General features: G+C 41.8%; 2 protein-coding genes across 2 annotated transcripts in view; one reads left to right on the plus strand and one right to left on the minus strand.

The window, feature by feature from the left end:
* Positions 1-332: 332 nt before the first annotated feature.
* lrrc45 (leucine rich repeat containing 45) lies at positions 333-14,333 on the minus strand. Its single transcript, XM_019271367.2, has 18 exons — positions 14,228-14,333; positions 12,498-12,801; positions 12,069-12,130; positions 11,906-11,976; positions 11,436-11,614; positions 10,720-10,848; positions 10,481-10,593; positions 9,970-10,028; positions 9,765-9,842; positions 7,044-7,179; positions 5,661-5,738; positions 5,431-5,542; positions 5,246-5,316; positions 4,386-4,478; positions 3,350-3,442; positions 2,782-2,955; positions 1,953-2,100; positions 333-1,803 (listed from the first exon to the last, which is right to left on the minus strand). Exons 2-18 carry the CDS (start codon positions 12,724-12,726, stop codon positions 1,604-1,606), a joined length of 2,025 nt encoding a protein of 674 aa, XP_019126912.1. The 5' UTR covers positions 12,727-12,801; positions 14,228-14,333; the 3' UTR covers positions 333-1,603.
* An 87-nt stretch (positions 14,334-14,420) lies between these two features.
* Positions 14,421-15,624, plus strand: part of trub1 (TruB pseudouridine (psi) synthase family member 1) — an 18,061-nt gene continuing 16,857 nt past the window's right edge. Inside the window, exons 1-2 of the mRNA XM_019271369.2 lie at positions 14,421-14,738; positions 14,839-14,937. Of these exons, the coding sequence (XP_019126914.1) occupies positions 14,597-14,738; positions 14,839-14,937 (241 nt within the window). The 5' untranslated portion in view covers positions 14,421-14,596. The remainder of the gene's footprint in view (positions 14,739-14,838; positions 14,938-15,624) is intronic.

Consider the following 15,624-nt stretch of genomic DNA (forward strand, 5'->3'; position numbering starts at 1 on the left):
TGACTAATTCAAATCACTTAATGAGCGAGTTATGGAAACAGATGATTATTAACAGTTATTAAATACCATTATATTTAAAATATTACATATTTATAAAATGCAAATTACTGTGTCACTGCCCAATAATAAAGTGCAGGATCCACGGTCACATATAGACAAAGTTTCATTGGCTCCAAATGTGAGTGAACTGTCTTAACAGTGAGTGATCTTTGGCTGTAATTTCAAGACCCAGTGACCTCATACATCCCCACCCCACACACTGAACACCATGCATGTTATCTATTGGACAGAATGACAGACCCCACACACACGAAGAAACATCACGTGACCTCTTTTTCAGAAATGACCACGTTTAATATGCAAATAATAATAAAAAAACATGTCATGTCATCAAAAACAGACCAAAATGCTAAAAACACACCTGACAATATAAATGACACATATCTATCACGTCTGAAGATATGCAGTGATTTTTAGTAGAAAACATTGCATCCAGAGTTCATATGGACTTTGTTAAATATAATCATATTTGTAAAAACAGAAGAATCACTTCACTGCTCTCTGCACCTGAGCTGCAGAGCTGTCTCCTCTCACACAAACAATATTAAGGCATATTTCAATCAAATCTCATTTTGTATGTAAACACTGACAATGCTGCATTATCTTGGATTCGTTTAGACTGCAGAAGAAGTACAGTACAACAGGACTGGGCTGAAAACAGATATCAGTGATGACTTATGTTCATCTAACAGGAGAGACGAACAGAATGCAGTGGAAATGATTTGGCAATGATGAGCAAACGTTGAACAATAAGGGCTGTGATCATAGGAAATGAGATGTCCATTCAACAGCAGTTTGGTCTCGTGTCCAGCCGTATTCTGTCTTAAGAATAAACAGAACCTAAAAACACTACATACTACAGGCTATATACTGATTTTATACAGTCTTCTGTGGCTTATTCTGGTTTATCACAGCTTGTGGCTTGTGTGCTTGTTGTCATTTGTAGCTGAGTAATTAGTAGGAAGATGTCATTTGCATTCTTGATCCTGCTCACAAACCTCTGATAGTCAATCACTTTTCCAAACAATGGAGAGAATCACTAATAAGCACAACAGCTGACGTATTTGTATTGTAGCAGATCAGAGAAACAGTTAGCTGAACTTGTTTGGAAGAGAAAGACTCGTTACTTGTAAGAACATATTACCAACATTTTCAGTGTGTTCAGTTTAGTTAAATTTAACCCCGGCCTCTAAGCCTAAGGGCTTTAAGTAATCTGGATACTCTTTGACCTGTATGACTGTCATGATGTAATCGTTTTCCCAGATCCGGTTTTCAGCTTTTTACTTGAATGACTATGTTATCATAACAGATACATAGATTGGCAAACAATGGAAATAAGACTCAAGCTATAATAAATCAGAATTTTCCTTAAAATTGAATGAATTCAGATTAAATGTCTCGTTAAGATGAGGACTTTTTCCTGTAAACTAAGCCTACATGTTGGGTTTCATTTTCTACTTTTCAAGTCCAGTCCTGATTTTATTTGTGCAGGAGCTCAGTGAGGGCTCAGAGGTTACAGCTTACAGGGGTGGAGGTCTCTGGGTCATTTCTTGGGGCTGCTGTAGTGACCCAGAGGGGAGCCCTGAACGTAGGTGAGGATGGCGCTCTGCAGGTAGCTGGCTCTTTGCGCCTCGTCCTCCCTCATCCTCTGGATCTCTGCCTCCCTCAACCGCAGCTTCTCCAGCATGGAAGACATCTCGCTCTCTTTGTCGAGGAGCACCTCTCTGTGGCTACTGCTCAGCACTGCAGGACAGCGAGCCACACGAGGAGAAAGGGGTGAAATACAAACAGTACAGAAAATACTTCAGATTTCAAACATGATGCATTTTAAAAAAGTACCAGAGAAAAATAATGTGTTGTGATGAGAAAAGAAATAAAGTGTGGTGGCACACCTTTGATCTCTCTCTCCAGAGCACTGATCTTCTCTTTGAGCCCTCCCTGTGCCGTCCTCTCTGCATGTAAATGTCCAATCTGTTCCTGCAGCTCCACCCTCACCCGGCTCACCTCAGCCACCTTCTCCTGGTCTTTACCTGACAGCTCCTGCAACAACAACACACCACCTGTTCAACAACCAACTAACATTTTATTACTTCTTTTGACAGCCGATCATAGAGTGGATGGAATTTTTTGGAGAGAGAGCAAGAGAGAGAGCGAGAGCAAGAGAGAGAGAGAGAGAGAGAGAGAGAGAGAGAGAGGAATGCAGCAAAGGGCCACAGGTCAGAATTGAAAGCTTTTGTACATGGGGAACACGTTCCACCAGGTGAGCGACAAGATGCCCCAAAATCTGGTTCTTTAAAAAAAAGTTGAAGGTTATTTATTAAGAGTCCTATAATAAGCATTAGTTAATAGTAATAAAGCCTGTATAAGATGTTTATTGACATTAATATATGTAACAAGACTGAATAAGTGTTAATATTAGCATCATACACATGTTTATTGTTAGACTGTGACATTTAGAAGCATCTGCTTAAGAGTGTTAACAAAAGCCTTATGATTTACATATCATTATTTCTAATAATAGGTAACTAACTTAACTATGATGTCATTGTTTATCCTTCACTATTGTTTTATTGAGATTTCTTCCTACATTTAATCCAGTGTTTTCGCAGGTCAACAATCATGTGTCAACATCAGTCTGATAAATATTACATATCTGATGATGTGCCTCATGACGCAGACACAAGAAGATGGATGTGTAACGGTCAGCTGGTGGGTTCTGACCTGCTGCAGCTCCTCTATCCGGCGCCGCAGACTGTCCATCTCGATGCTCTGCTGGCTGTTCTTCACCTGCAGCTCAGAGATGGTCTGTTTCTGCTGGGAGCAGTGGAGCTGGACTTCCTGCAGGGAGGAACGCACAGAGCGAAGCTTCTCCTCCAAGGAAGACACATGCTCCTGCTGCTCAGAGGAAACAAAAGGTGGAAGTGAGGATGGAGACCAACTGGCTGATGATCCACTGCTTTCCAGGGAAGTCCAGAGAATCATTAAAACAAAGACTAAACTGGAAGATTGTAAATGAAGGAACGTCTTAATAACAGAGTTTTTTTTTTTTTTGTTGATATTTCGATATTTCTTTTTGGCCTTTTCAAGCTTTATTTGATAGAGACAGCTGAAGTGTGACAGGAACGTGGGGAGAGAGAGATGGGGAATTCAAACCGGATTCAAACCCCGGCCTGCTGCGGCAAGGACTGAGCCTTTGTACATGGGGCGGCTGCTCTACCCTTTGTACATGGGGCGGCTGCTCTACCGACTGAGCTAAACAACACCCAATAACAGAGGTTTTTGAACCCACCTCCTCCAGACGAACTTGAGCCCGGACTCTTCCCAGTTCCTCCTCAGCCTGGGCCCTCTCTGTCACACACACTGCTTTAGCTTTACTCAGTTCCTACAACAGACGGACATCAAAATAAGACATTAGATGAAAGCAGATTGGAGATTTCAGCGGTGCCTCTGTCACTGTGCTGAAGGTGTCTTTGAAGATCAAAACCAAACTGAAGAATTACAATGAATTTAACTGCACATTATTTAAAAAATGCAGCCCCGTTGTGTTAGATAACAGTACAGTGTTAAGATGTTAATCTTATCCTGTCCACCTTATCGTGCTGTCAGTTGGCTCAGAGGCAGAATGGGTCGTGTTCAATCCCTGGTTCAGTCCCCACCGTTGGTGTATTAATGGTTAGCTCCTCAAACTGATGAGCAGTTGGCACCTTGCATGCCAGCCAACGCCATCAGTGTATGAATGTGTGTGAATGTGTGAATATTGTAGTATAAAAGCACTTTGAGTCGGAACACTAGAAAGGCGCTATATAGGTACAGTCCATTTACCATTTATAACCCAGCTCTCCAGCACTGGACTGGGGGAATTTCCAGCTTGAAAGAAGCCAACTTCTAGATTTGAATAACTGCAATGTCTGGAAAGTTACAGTTGGGTAACCGCCCCCTGGGCTTAGACTGGCTTTTTAAAATAGTACAGTGTAATAAATCACAATTTATGGGCTTTAAATCTGCTCTCACCCACTGATAACACCACCACAACACTTTATCACACACACATTATCAGCACATGTCTGTCTTGAACATCCTTCAAAGTCCTGAAAAATTTCCAACAGGATCAGAAATGTGGAAAAAACACCAATGGCTGTCTCTTCTCTGTAGTTGCTGTCCAGACACACATCTGTGGTGACGTGCATAGACTCTACATGCAGGAAATCTGGTTTTAGGTGACTAAATAACTCTGGTCTGTTATAAGCAGTTATTTTGCTGACTAAATGTGTGTGTGTGTGTGTGTGTGTGTGTGTGTGTGTGTGTGTTACACTGATGTGTCTGACCTCTTCTAGTTGTATCCGCTGTCCCTCCAGTTTGAAGATGCGTTCCTGCAGAGCTCTTTCACTCTCTTCTAGATGTCGATTCACGTGCTCCACCTGCACACACAAGTGTAAAAACAGTCCCTGCTAGTAGCCTGACAACCTTGCTCTGACAAAAAAAAAAAAACTTTCTGGAGCTTTCAACAATTCCTTTCACCTGCATCAAATGATTTTTGTTCACTTGAAATCATGCAGTGGGGATCACTGCATGATTTCAAGTGAACAAAAATCATTCTGATTGGATCTGGCTGCACATGCACATGCAGATGCTGTGCCCTGCGTCTCTTTGCTGTCTTTGTTTATCTGTTTTCGGTCCTATGACAAAAATAGCCTGCAATTATCAGAAATGGAAGGGTGGGATTTGGATTAAAGAGCAACGCACCTTGAGACAAGCCATCAGACCAGGTAGTGTGATTGCTCCCGGAGGAGTGGACAAGAGCTTGGACTTCAGACCAGCTCCTAGCTAATGTTCTGGTCTGGATAAAATGTGACTGGGGCTGGCAGAACGACAGGAAATCAGACACTATTGTGCTCACATTTTTAAAGAGACCTGCTCAATCGACACCCCGAGTCTTTCAACGAGCAGGTGTTCTGAGCTGACGGAGTACAGGATGAGAGGAAGAGGATGCTTGGTGCTCAAACAAATTTTTTAGCACTATCTTGATGCTGCTGTTTACATTCCCCAGATGCAATAAAAAAAATGCACTGCATTTTATAATGTATTAAATCTAAATGAAATGATCAGATCTGTTCTATGTGTGTTGCATGAAGGGACTGCAAGCTGTCTAAATGTCTCTGATCCTTGATACAGTTTCTGAGAGCACCTCCTTCTGGCGTAGACTGTCCATGTCGTCCAGAGCCTGCTTTGACCGTCGCTTCTCCATTTCCAGACGATCTGTCAGAGTGTGACGTACAGGAAATCTCTTCAGGTTAGGTGGGAAAAAAAACATCTGTTCTCTTTGCATCTGTAATAAAGAACGTGTGTGTGTGTTCTGGGAGTGTGTGTTACCTTCTGACTGGGCTAATCGCAGCTTTAGCTCTGCTGTGCTGTTGGTCAGCTCCTGCTTCAGCTCAAAGATCTGCTGCTGCTGAGACTTACACCTGCGCTCCATCTCCTCCACCTAACACACAATTAGGCTCACATCACAAAAGTGCACATAATGCAGCTTGTGTGTGGGTGTGTGTGTGTGATGCTAAGCATTAGCATACAGCATTTTGGTGCATAGACATTACTCTTACTTTATTCCTGAGCTGGCTGTTGTTTTCTGTCAGGTTTTGGATCTCTCGGAGGAGTTTGCCCTCTCTGAGTACGCTGTCCTGCAGGATGGAAACACATGAAGTGCATTCATTGGTGACAGCAATATCTCCACAAGCAAAGATGACTTTGATTTTGAGTTGTCAGTTTTGTCATAATGTGTTATTGTTTGGCAGGATGGATTTCATTGCACAGTTGGAAAGAGACAATAGTTGTGTCTGATGATCATCAAACGCCCTCTGTGGTCACTCAAGCCAACTGAGCTAGCTAACACAGCTAACACGGCTAACACTGTGTTGCTGCCAGGTAGTTAACATGAGCAAGCTTGTTGTTAGTTTCAGTGTGTGTTTATGTACAGTGGTCCACACAGCTGATTCAAATTTACCTTGATGTTGTTGGTGCAGTTAACAGGAGCTAATTGGCTAAACGTCATAGGTTAAGAAGAGCGAGTAATGTGATTGGCTGAAAGGTGACAGGGCAGCCACAACGCCACTAAAACTGATGTGAAATCAAATGTATCATTATGAAACTTGATGAAAGAGTTATTTGAAAATATAAGACAAAAGAACACCTTGCTGTCAGTGTGTGAAGGTAGGCATGACTACATCTGAATTATTATGTGGGTCATTGTTGTTGTCACTGTCATAGCTGTGAGACCTGTGAAATGCTGTGTGTGTGTACTCTGATAAAGCTGATTCTGATTCTGACTATCAAACTCACCTTCAACAAACAGCATTGTTACATTACAATAATATACAGATATTCACTCTGCCTGGATTTCGTTGTTATTATTCAATGTGACAAATGTATTACAACTGCTCTGAGTGCTCGGTGGATCAGAACAACCCTGTGCTGTATGAATAGTCCATTAACCATTATTGTCATTATTGCTATCATTATTAATGTCTGGACTTCTTCAGATCCATTTGGTTGCTTTTTACTTACTCATTTACTCACATCACTTCCATAAGAATGAATTGAACAAACTGTCTTATGGAAATACATTTCACTATGAGTGTACCTGTGTGATTTTATGTGAATAAACAATGGAAATTATGGGACCTTGTTGTCAAGTTATATATTTGTCATGTCTTTCTATATTTTCTTCATTCTTTTCTTGCTGGAGTGTTATGTTCATGTTTTGTTCAATAAAATGTATCTTTATGATGTTGTGACCTTGTTTTACAGTAGCAGGAGGCATTTATCCCACTGGTGTTGATTCAATGTATTACCACATGTTAAAGCTTCATGAGCTACAGGAGCTATAGGCCAACATGTTTAAATCTTCTTTCTTGTACACATCACATCTGAGATGAAATATGCTGTGCTCTCTCCTCCTCTCCATCCACCCATCCATCCATCCGTACCTCTTGCTCTTTCTTCCTCTCTCTGTTCTGTCGTTCCCTCTGTTCTTCTTTCTCAGTCTTTAATCGTGTCAGCAGCTGTCCCATGTTGTGGTTTTTCTGCTCAGAGAGGGCGAGGGCAGCCTCCGTCATCTGCACTCTGTGACATCACAACATCATGTGATCAGAGCTATAGTATGTGCATCTTATTAGAATTTAAGGAACTCTAGTGAGTGAATCACTGATGATTTGAAGGTGAAAAGAAGTCTATGTACATATGGCAAGAATTATTTTTTTAAAGTCATCTCTTGAGATCAGGAGTTAATTATCCTGTTTCCTCCAGATAGCTAAGCTTGTTTATTCATGATAATGACATCATCTATCATGTTAACTCAAGAAAACAAAAGGACTATTACACAGGCACAAAGGCCAGCAAAAAGAATACTACACCTCACTAACAACAGAGTGTTTGTCACCTTTGTGAGGGCATCAGGCAGGTGAGACCGTAATTCTAATGGTGATGTAACAGTGCCACAATCATAGCAACAGTCAGTCTGGTCATATTTTCAACAAGAGCAAACTGAATACTCAATACACTGCGGTAACAGAATAATACTTAAAGTATGTACAGTGCCTTGAAAAAGTATTCATACCCCTTGAACTTTTGACTTTGACTCCACCTGTGTGAGATTTACTCATAGTATAAATGCACCTGTTCTGTGAAGGCCTCGGTGGTTTGTTAGAGAACACTAGTGAACAACAGCATCATGAAGAACAAGGAACTCACCAGACAGGTCAGGGATAAAGTTGTGGAGAAGTGTAAATATCAAGGAGCACTGTTCAATCTATCATCCAAAAATGGAAAAGTATGGCACAACTGCAAACCTACCAAGACATGGATGTCCACCTAAACTGACAGAGCGAGCAAGGAGAGCACTGGTCAGAGAAGCAGCCAAGAGGCCCATGGTCACTCTGGAGGAGCTGCAGAAATCCACAACTCAGGTGGAAGAATCTGTACACAGGACAACTAGAAGTCGTGCACTTCGCAAATCTGGCCTTTATGGAAGAGTGGGAAGAAGAAAGCCATTGTTGAAAGAAAGGCATAAGAAGTCCTGTTTGCAGTTTGCCACAAGCCATGTAGGGGACACCACAAACGTGGAAGAAGAAGCTTTGGTCAGATGAAACCAAAATTGAACTTTTTGGCCAAAATGCAAAGCGATATGTGTGGCAGAAAACTAACACTGCTTATCACACTGAACACACCATCCCCACTGTGAAACATGGTGGTGGCAACATCATGCTGTGGAGATGCTTTTCTTCAGCAGAGACAGGGAAGCTGGTCAGAGTTGATGGGAATAGATGGAGCTAAATACAAGGAAATCCTGGAAGAAAACCTGTTGGAGGCTGCAAAAGACTTGAGAGTGTGAAGGAGATTCATCTTCCAGCAAGACAATGACCCTAAACATAAAGCCAGAGCTACAATGGAACGGTTTAGATCAAAGATTATTTATGTGTTAGAATGGGCCAGTCAAGTCCAGACCTAAATCTCATTCAGCATCTGTGGCAGGACCTAAAAATTGTTGTTCACAAAATCACTGAGCTTGAGCTATTTTGCAAAGAAGAATGGGCAAAAATTTCAGTGTCTAGGTGTGCAGAGCTGGTAGAGACATACATGTACTGTACCCCAAAAGACTTGCAGCTGTAATTGCAGCAAAAGGTGGCTCTACAAAATGTTGATGCAGGGGGGCTGAATTCAAATGCACACCACATTTTTCAGATTTTTATTTGCTTAAAATTTTGAAAATGATGTATCGTTTCTGTTCCACTTCACAATTATGAGCTACTTTGTGTTGATCGATCACATAAAATCTCAATAAAAAACGTTTAAGTTTGTGTTTGTAAGGTGGCAAAATGTGAAAAAGTTCAAGGGGTATGAATCCTTTTTCAAGGCACTGTACGTCCATGATTAATGATGATAAATATATCATCTGGATCCCGTCTTATATATTATGAAGAATAGCAGCACATAACTACATGTGCATAGTGCACAATAGGATATATTTACTTGCTAATTTTGTATTTCTCGACCAATCTATAATTGATTTGTTCAAATACATTTGAGGACCATTACCTGGTAATTTATCAGGACTGACTTGTAGAATTATATTAAAATTAGAGCATGACTGAAAATGGATTTTTGAGGGTAATGCTGATATTGGGGAGTAAAAAAAATCAATATCATAACATATACGGGCTGATATTCTTTATATATAAATAAACATGTTTATCAAACACTAACAGTGACATAGATATGTAATAGAGGCAAATATTTTACAGTTTAACAGTGAACATTCTTGTCTAAAATGACCTCAGTGCACTGAAATGGTAAACTGCACTGGGAATTAAATAATTGTTAATAACTAGTTAATAGATCTAAATAACTCACAAGTATCATTGTCTACACTGTCCTGTAAAAACTGTTTTCATATCAGTGCACTGGAAAACATAGACACCCATACTTATATCTGTGATAGACAATATTGGATGATAAAATTGGCCTACCTATCGTTCAGGTTCCAATTAAAATTTTAAAAATCAAATTCCTGTTCAAAAAATAGGACTCAGTCAAGTGACATTCGAAGTGGAATATTGTATGTCACATACTGTATGTACAACAGAATACCACATACAGACTGTTTGTTCTTCATATAGTGAATACAGCATGAGGGGAAATGAAATGCTTACTTGGCAGTCAGAGAGTTGACAGCTGACTTCCTCTCATTCAGAGCTTCCTGGAGTTGGCTTATCTGAATAGAGGTGGACCTGATCAAACAGAAAAGAAGAAATGAGGTCATCCCCATGAGGTCATGGATACAAAATGAGCAGAATACAGTAAAAAAAAGAAGTGCTACATGTCCCTGTCGATGTACACAGTAAAACCTGAACTGACCTGCTGGAGCGTCCCATCTCGTCCCTCTGCCTATCTATGGTTTCCATCAGGCTTAGGAACTGACAGAAAGGAGGGACAGCAAGAGTCATCATCACAAACTTCAGACTTAATCTGCAGTACTTCATGAATAATTAAAAGTCATCCACCCAGCATCTTGTGTGCAACAAAGAAGTAGCAGCACCTGTGGGTTTTAAATGTAGCTGCAAACATCTTCATCTTCATCAAAGCATAGTGAGTGCACAGCTTCTTCAGGTTTTAGGAGGTCTGTGAAAATCTACCAGGACTGGATTCTGCTGATATTTGCAGGATAAGTAAAAGATTTTGACCTATTGGTGGAACTAAAAAAAAAGTCAGGGGACCTGACCAGTCTGGACCTGAAAACCTCTGTAACTTATCTGCATGTCCAGATTCTCATTTTCTCATTTGGGGACTTTTTCTTGTGGTTTTCATCAAACAGCCTTCAGTGTTCAGTGTTCCTATACTACTTCAGTTGTTTCAGTGTGCACTTTACCTGCCGGCCTTTCTCCTCCTTCAGTATATGAATCTCCTTGCTGAGGACCTGGGTCCTGCTGTGGTTCTCTCTTAGGGTGGACTGCCTGTCTGAGTTGTGCGAAGTGGTTTGCTCTTAATGGGTTAAACAACAGGAGCAAAAGGGTAAAGAGTGTAGAGATGGGTCCATGGGTCGGTCGGTCGGTCACTCACTCTCACTCTCACACACACACACACACACACACACACACACTCTCTTACCAAGTGCTCTGAGAGTGTCACTGGGTATGTTGTTCCCTGCCATCTCCAGCTGCACTATGCTCTTGTTCTTCTGCACAGCTTCCAGCAGAGACCTGCCACCCAGTAGACCAATGTTGTTCCACCTCAGATCTGTGAATGATACACAGTCAGTGAGAATGGCCAGAGCAGACCATCAGTTCAGTCATTCAATCAGAATACATCAGAAATCTGTTCTTTAGCACTCCAAGTTGTGGATTAAATGTATCATTCTACAAGTTTGTTAAGATCAGAAACAGGCATTTTTCTAGGTCAGTACAGACCACAGGGACGGTGTCACTGGCTGTTGCAGATCATGTGATCCGTCAAAGCCCCCAAATCACACCTATCAGCCTCAGCTTGAAGTAATCAGGTAAATAATGAAATATTTTAATACTGAAATTGTGATTTTTAAACGCAATTTTGATGAAAACTGAGCTGTGTCTGATTCTACTAAACTATAAAAAAACTCCTGTTGTCAAATCATGTTTACATCTCACTCTTGTGGTCAAGTTATATTACTAATGTAATATCTTAATGGAAATTAAATGGAAGCTGAAGTGGTTGATTTTTCTAATAAACAAAACTACAACTTTTATTCACCTCACTGACATCTCAGCCAAGACAAACAAACAACAGATTCTTAAACGAGACAATTAACTCACAAAATGAACATGTCATATTTCATTTTACTGTGTCACCTAACACTTCCACTGTGTTGTTGCGCTTGAGTGCCAGAGCGAGCTCGGAGGCTCCGTGGTGGTTGATCTGATTGTTGCGGAGGTCCAGCTGTGTCAGCACGTTATTGGAGGCCAAACCCTCACAAAAGAGTGAGAAGGCTTCATCCCACACACCCAAAGCGTTCCATTCCAACACCAGCCTGCAAACAGTGTTAAGCATAGTGTGTTAATGAGGACACTGTTCTCTGATGCAGCAGTGTGTGGTTATTTTCTATTAAAAATCTAAACTAGTGACTAGTCCAAGCTGTGAGCAGATGTGACAGTGATGGATTATAATTTGGTTCGAGCTGATGCACTCAAACACTCAGATATTTCTCTTCTTCTTTTAAACTCCTGTTAACTCCTGTCCTTACACTTACATTGCTATTTAAAATACATGTGTGCTGCTGCAGTGACAGAAAATATTCTTATATGAAAAACATCTTTCTCACCTACGCAGAGTTTTGTTACGTGCCAACAGCTTTCCCAGAACCTCCGCCCCTTTGGATCTTAAGTTATTCCCCTGCGAATAATGTTTCACATCAGCTGATTTCGTGTCAATGAAAAGAAACATTTATTAGTGACTTGGAGTGTGTGAAGCCTAATTTGTGTCACCTTCAGATCCAGGACTTTTACTGTTGTGTTGCCAAACAGTCCAGTCAGCAGTACTTTGGCACCTGAAAATTACACACAGGCATAAAAGCAGATACTGTTGAACATGATTTTATACTTACTGTCTTACACTATACTTACACTAACTCTGAGAGTATCTACTAACACATCAGAAATCAGAAATACTTTAATAATCCAAGGAGGAAATTATTTTAGTTAGTTAGTTTAGTTTACACTGTGTATATTAAAGTCTGATGTATCATCTTCATCCAGAGCTTCATCTTTGTCCTAAAACAGCTGCTGCTTCAGGCACATTTCAGTGACTGGTCACATATTTGCATTTATATATTCATATGGATGCTAACAGACCTGGCTCTTGTGCTGAGAAACTTACAATACACTTGAGTATTGTGAATTTTAAGACTTACACACCTTCCTCGCTGAGCATGCAGTCACTCAGTGACACCTCTGTAAAGGCGGTATCTTTTTCGAAGGCCCTGGCCAACACAGAGCAGGTATCTGCAGACAGGCTCTGTCCACTCAGGTCCAGTCTGGAGCCCTGAACAGTCCTGTTCTCCTGGAGCTGAGCCACAACACTCTCCTGGGGCTCCACACCTCCCTCCTTACACAGACGCAGGTAGGTCCGCCTGAAGTCCTCCATGCTTGGTCACCAGCGTCTCCTTTTCATTGGAGATGTACAATGCTGCCTGAACGTCTTCCTTCTTTCCTCTGTCACCTGATGATCAGAAAATGAATATGCAAATATTTTGATAATTGATTAATCCCTCAAGTCATGTTTCAAGCAACAAAGCCAAACATTACAAAGTACTGGATTTTAAAATGAGGATTTTCTTCTTCCTTCTTTCTTTCTTTCTTTCTTTCTTTCTTTCTTTCTTTCTTTCTTTCATAACTTATATTTTAACTCATGTGATTGTAAACTGAATATCTTTGTATTTAAAGCATGGATCTTATCTATGGACCAAAGGTTAAATAGATCAATTGACAGATTATCGATATTACTAAAACAATGTAAAATCATGGGTCTGGTGGAGCTGACACACACAGATGCTGCTATTCTAATAATTCCATCTGTCCTGCATAGAGTACATCCACACCGCACCCAAAGAAGATTTGTTCGTAAAGACATCCACTAGCAGCTCATTATCATCAGTCAGGAAGTAAGTGGGTGCAGAACTGCAGAAGAACCAAAGTCAAACAGCAGTAATCTGCTGCATTTAAGAGTGTTTCTGGGCTCATCTACCAACATGAGAGTTTCTGATTAGGAACGCTTAATCAGGTAAAGATAGTAAAGCACTGACAGTGTACTTAGTCTCTGCAGCCTGTAACCTAAAACTTATTTCAACTATATGTTCCACTCATCCACGTCATTATTGCTACCATATCTGCTACTGTAATCATTTCATCATTCATTATAATTCATTGTCATTTTATCAGTCATTGTACAATATGTTTGTGTTGATTTGTTCTGTACACGTGACATCCATTGCACGTCTGTCCGTCCTGGGAGAGGGATCCCTCCTCTGTGGCTCTTCCTGAGGTTTCTTCCACCTTTTTTCCCTGTTAAAGGTTTTTGTGGGCAAGTTTTTCCTCACTCGAACCGAGGGTCTAAGGACAGAGGGTGTCACTCCCTGTACAGATTGTAAAGCCTCAGAGGAAAATGGACTTTGTGACTTTGGGCAGTGAAAACAAACTAATAACAGAAAGAAAGAAAGAAATGATAACGTTTAAACTAAGGTGAAGCAGATAACTCCAGCACAGTCAGTTCACAGCGCATTACTGTGAATGATCACGAACTACAGAAACACATAGACACAAACACACAGAGAAAGTCTTCATTGATTTTAACACGAAGTTCAAACTTCAGGACAGTTAGCTGGCTGGCGGAAGCAAACAGCGACCATTCAGTGAAATACAGAATAAAACATGGTTTCTACTGATGAAGAAAGGCACTGTGTTTGATTTACACGGTAAATATCTCCTGAGCACCGAGTCAGAGTAGCATTGTCCCGTTTTGAATGAGAGTAACGTTATCGTTACTGCAGGGCTATCAAACGGTTAACAGACGCGCAAACTACGGAAGCCTTTGAGGTAGTTTCCTAAAAATAAAATATGAATGTTGTTTTCAGACAAGAAACACAAACCTGACAGACTTCAGGACACACACCGTCCTGACAGTTATTGTTGTTGTAGACAGCACAGCTGACAGGCAGAGGAAGCCAAGCTGCAGAGTAACCAGGAAGTGGGAGTCAACGCAAAGCATCTTGGTCAACGTAGTCTCGAAAGCGTTTTTCAGCAGTCTGCCCTTACACTAAGTGAAGATAACAACAGCTGAACTGCACGTACTCGTCCTTAGTCAGTCAAACAGTGGATTGAATGTTATGTGTGATACGTCGCGTTAGTTAATAATAGTTATATAGTTATTAACGCATTGAGCCAGCAGGGGGCGGGGACAGCTGATAAGTGCGTGAGTAGAAGAAGAGGAATAACAGCCGAAGAAGAACAGAAGCAGCATGGCAGGAAGTATAACGAACCCTCCGATCAGCAGCTCTCTGGCCAAACTGCAGTCTCTGAACGGACTGTTCGCGATCTATAAAAAGCAAGGACCGACCTCTGCAGACGTGCTGAACACGCTCAAAGAAGCTCTGCTCAAAGGTGACACGACAGGACCGAACCGGGACCGCATTAGAAAGCCGCTCTGTGTGTATGCTGACAGTGACAGTGACGTGTTTAACATGTTGTGCTCGGCTTTCAGAGGCTGGCGTTCAGAACCCGAACCCGCGAAAAAGGAAGAAGCAGAGCCTGAAGATGGGACACGGAGGGACGCTGGACAGCGCTGCCAGCGGGGTGCTGGGTGAGACACACAGAGAGAGAGAGAGAGACGCAGAGAGAGAGAGAGAGAGAGGTGCTGGGTGAGAGACACAGAGACAGAGAGAGAGAGAGAGAGGTGCTGGGTGAGAGACACAGAGACAGAGAGAGAGAGAGAGAGGTGCTGGGTGAGAGACACAGAGACAGAGAGAGAGAGAGAGAGGTGCTGGGTGAGAGACACAGAGACAGAGAGAGAGAGAGAGAGGTGCTGGGTGAGAGACACAGAGACAGAGAGAGAGAGAGAGAGGTGCTGGGTGAGAGACACAGAGACAGAGAGAGAGAGAGAGAGGTGCTGGGTGAGAGACACAGAGACAGAGAGAGAGAGAGACACACAGAGAGAGAGAGAGAGAGAGAGACAGAGAGAGAGAGGTGCTGGGTGAGAGAGAGACACAGAGAGAGAGAGGTGCTGGGTGAGAGAGAGAGAGAGAGAGAGAGAGAGAGGGGGTGGGTGAGAGAGAGAGAGAGAGAGAGAGGTGCTGGGAGAGAGAGGTGCTGGGAGAGAGAGAGAGAGAGAGAGAGAGAGAGAGAGAGAGAGAGAGAGAGAGAGAGGGGAAGAGAGGACGAGAGAGAAAAGAATAAGGGTGCCTGGGTGACTGAGAGATCAACGTAAAGAGCCAGAGAGAGAGAGAGAGGTCAACCCTCTGCTGGGGGTGGAACAGACGACAAGTCAAAA

Source organism: Larimichthys crocea, chromosome XVI, assembly GCF_000972845.2.
Source record: "Larimichthys crocea isolate SSNF chromosome XVI, L_crocea_2.0, whole genome shotgun sequence".
Taxonomy (NCBI): Eukaryota; Metazoa; Chordata; class Actinopteri; family Sciaenidae; genus Larimichthys; species Larimichthys crocea.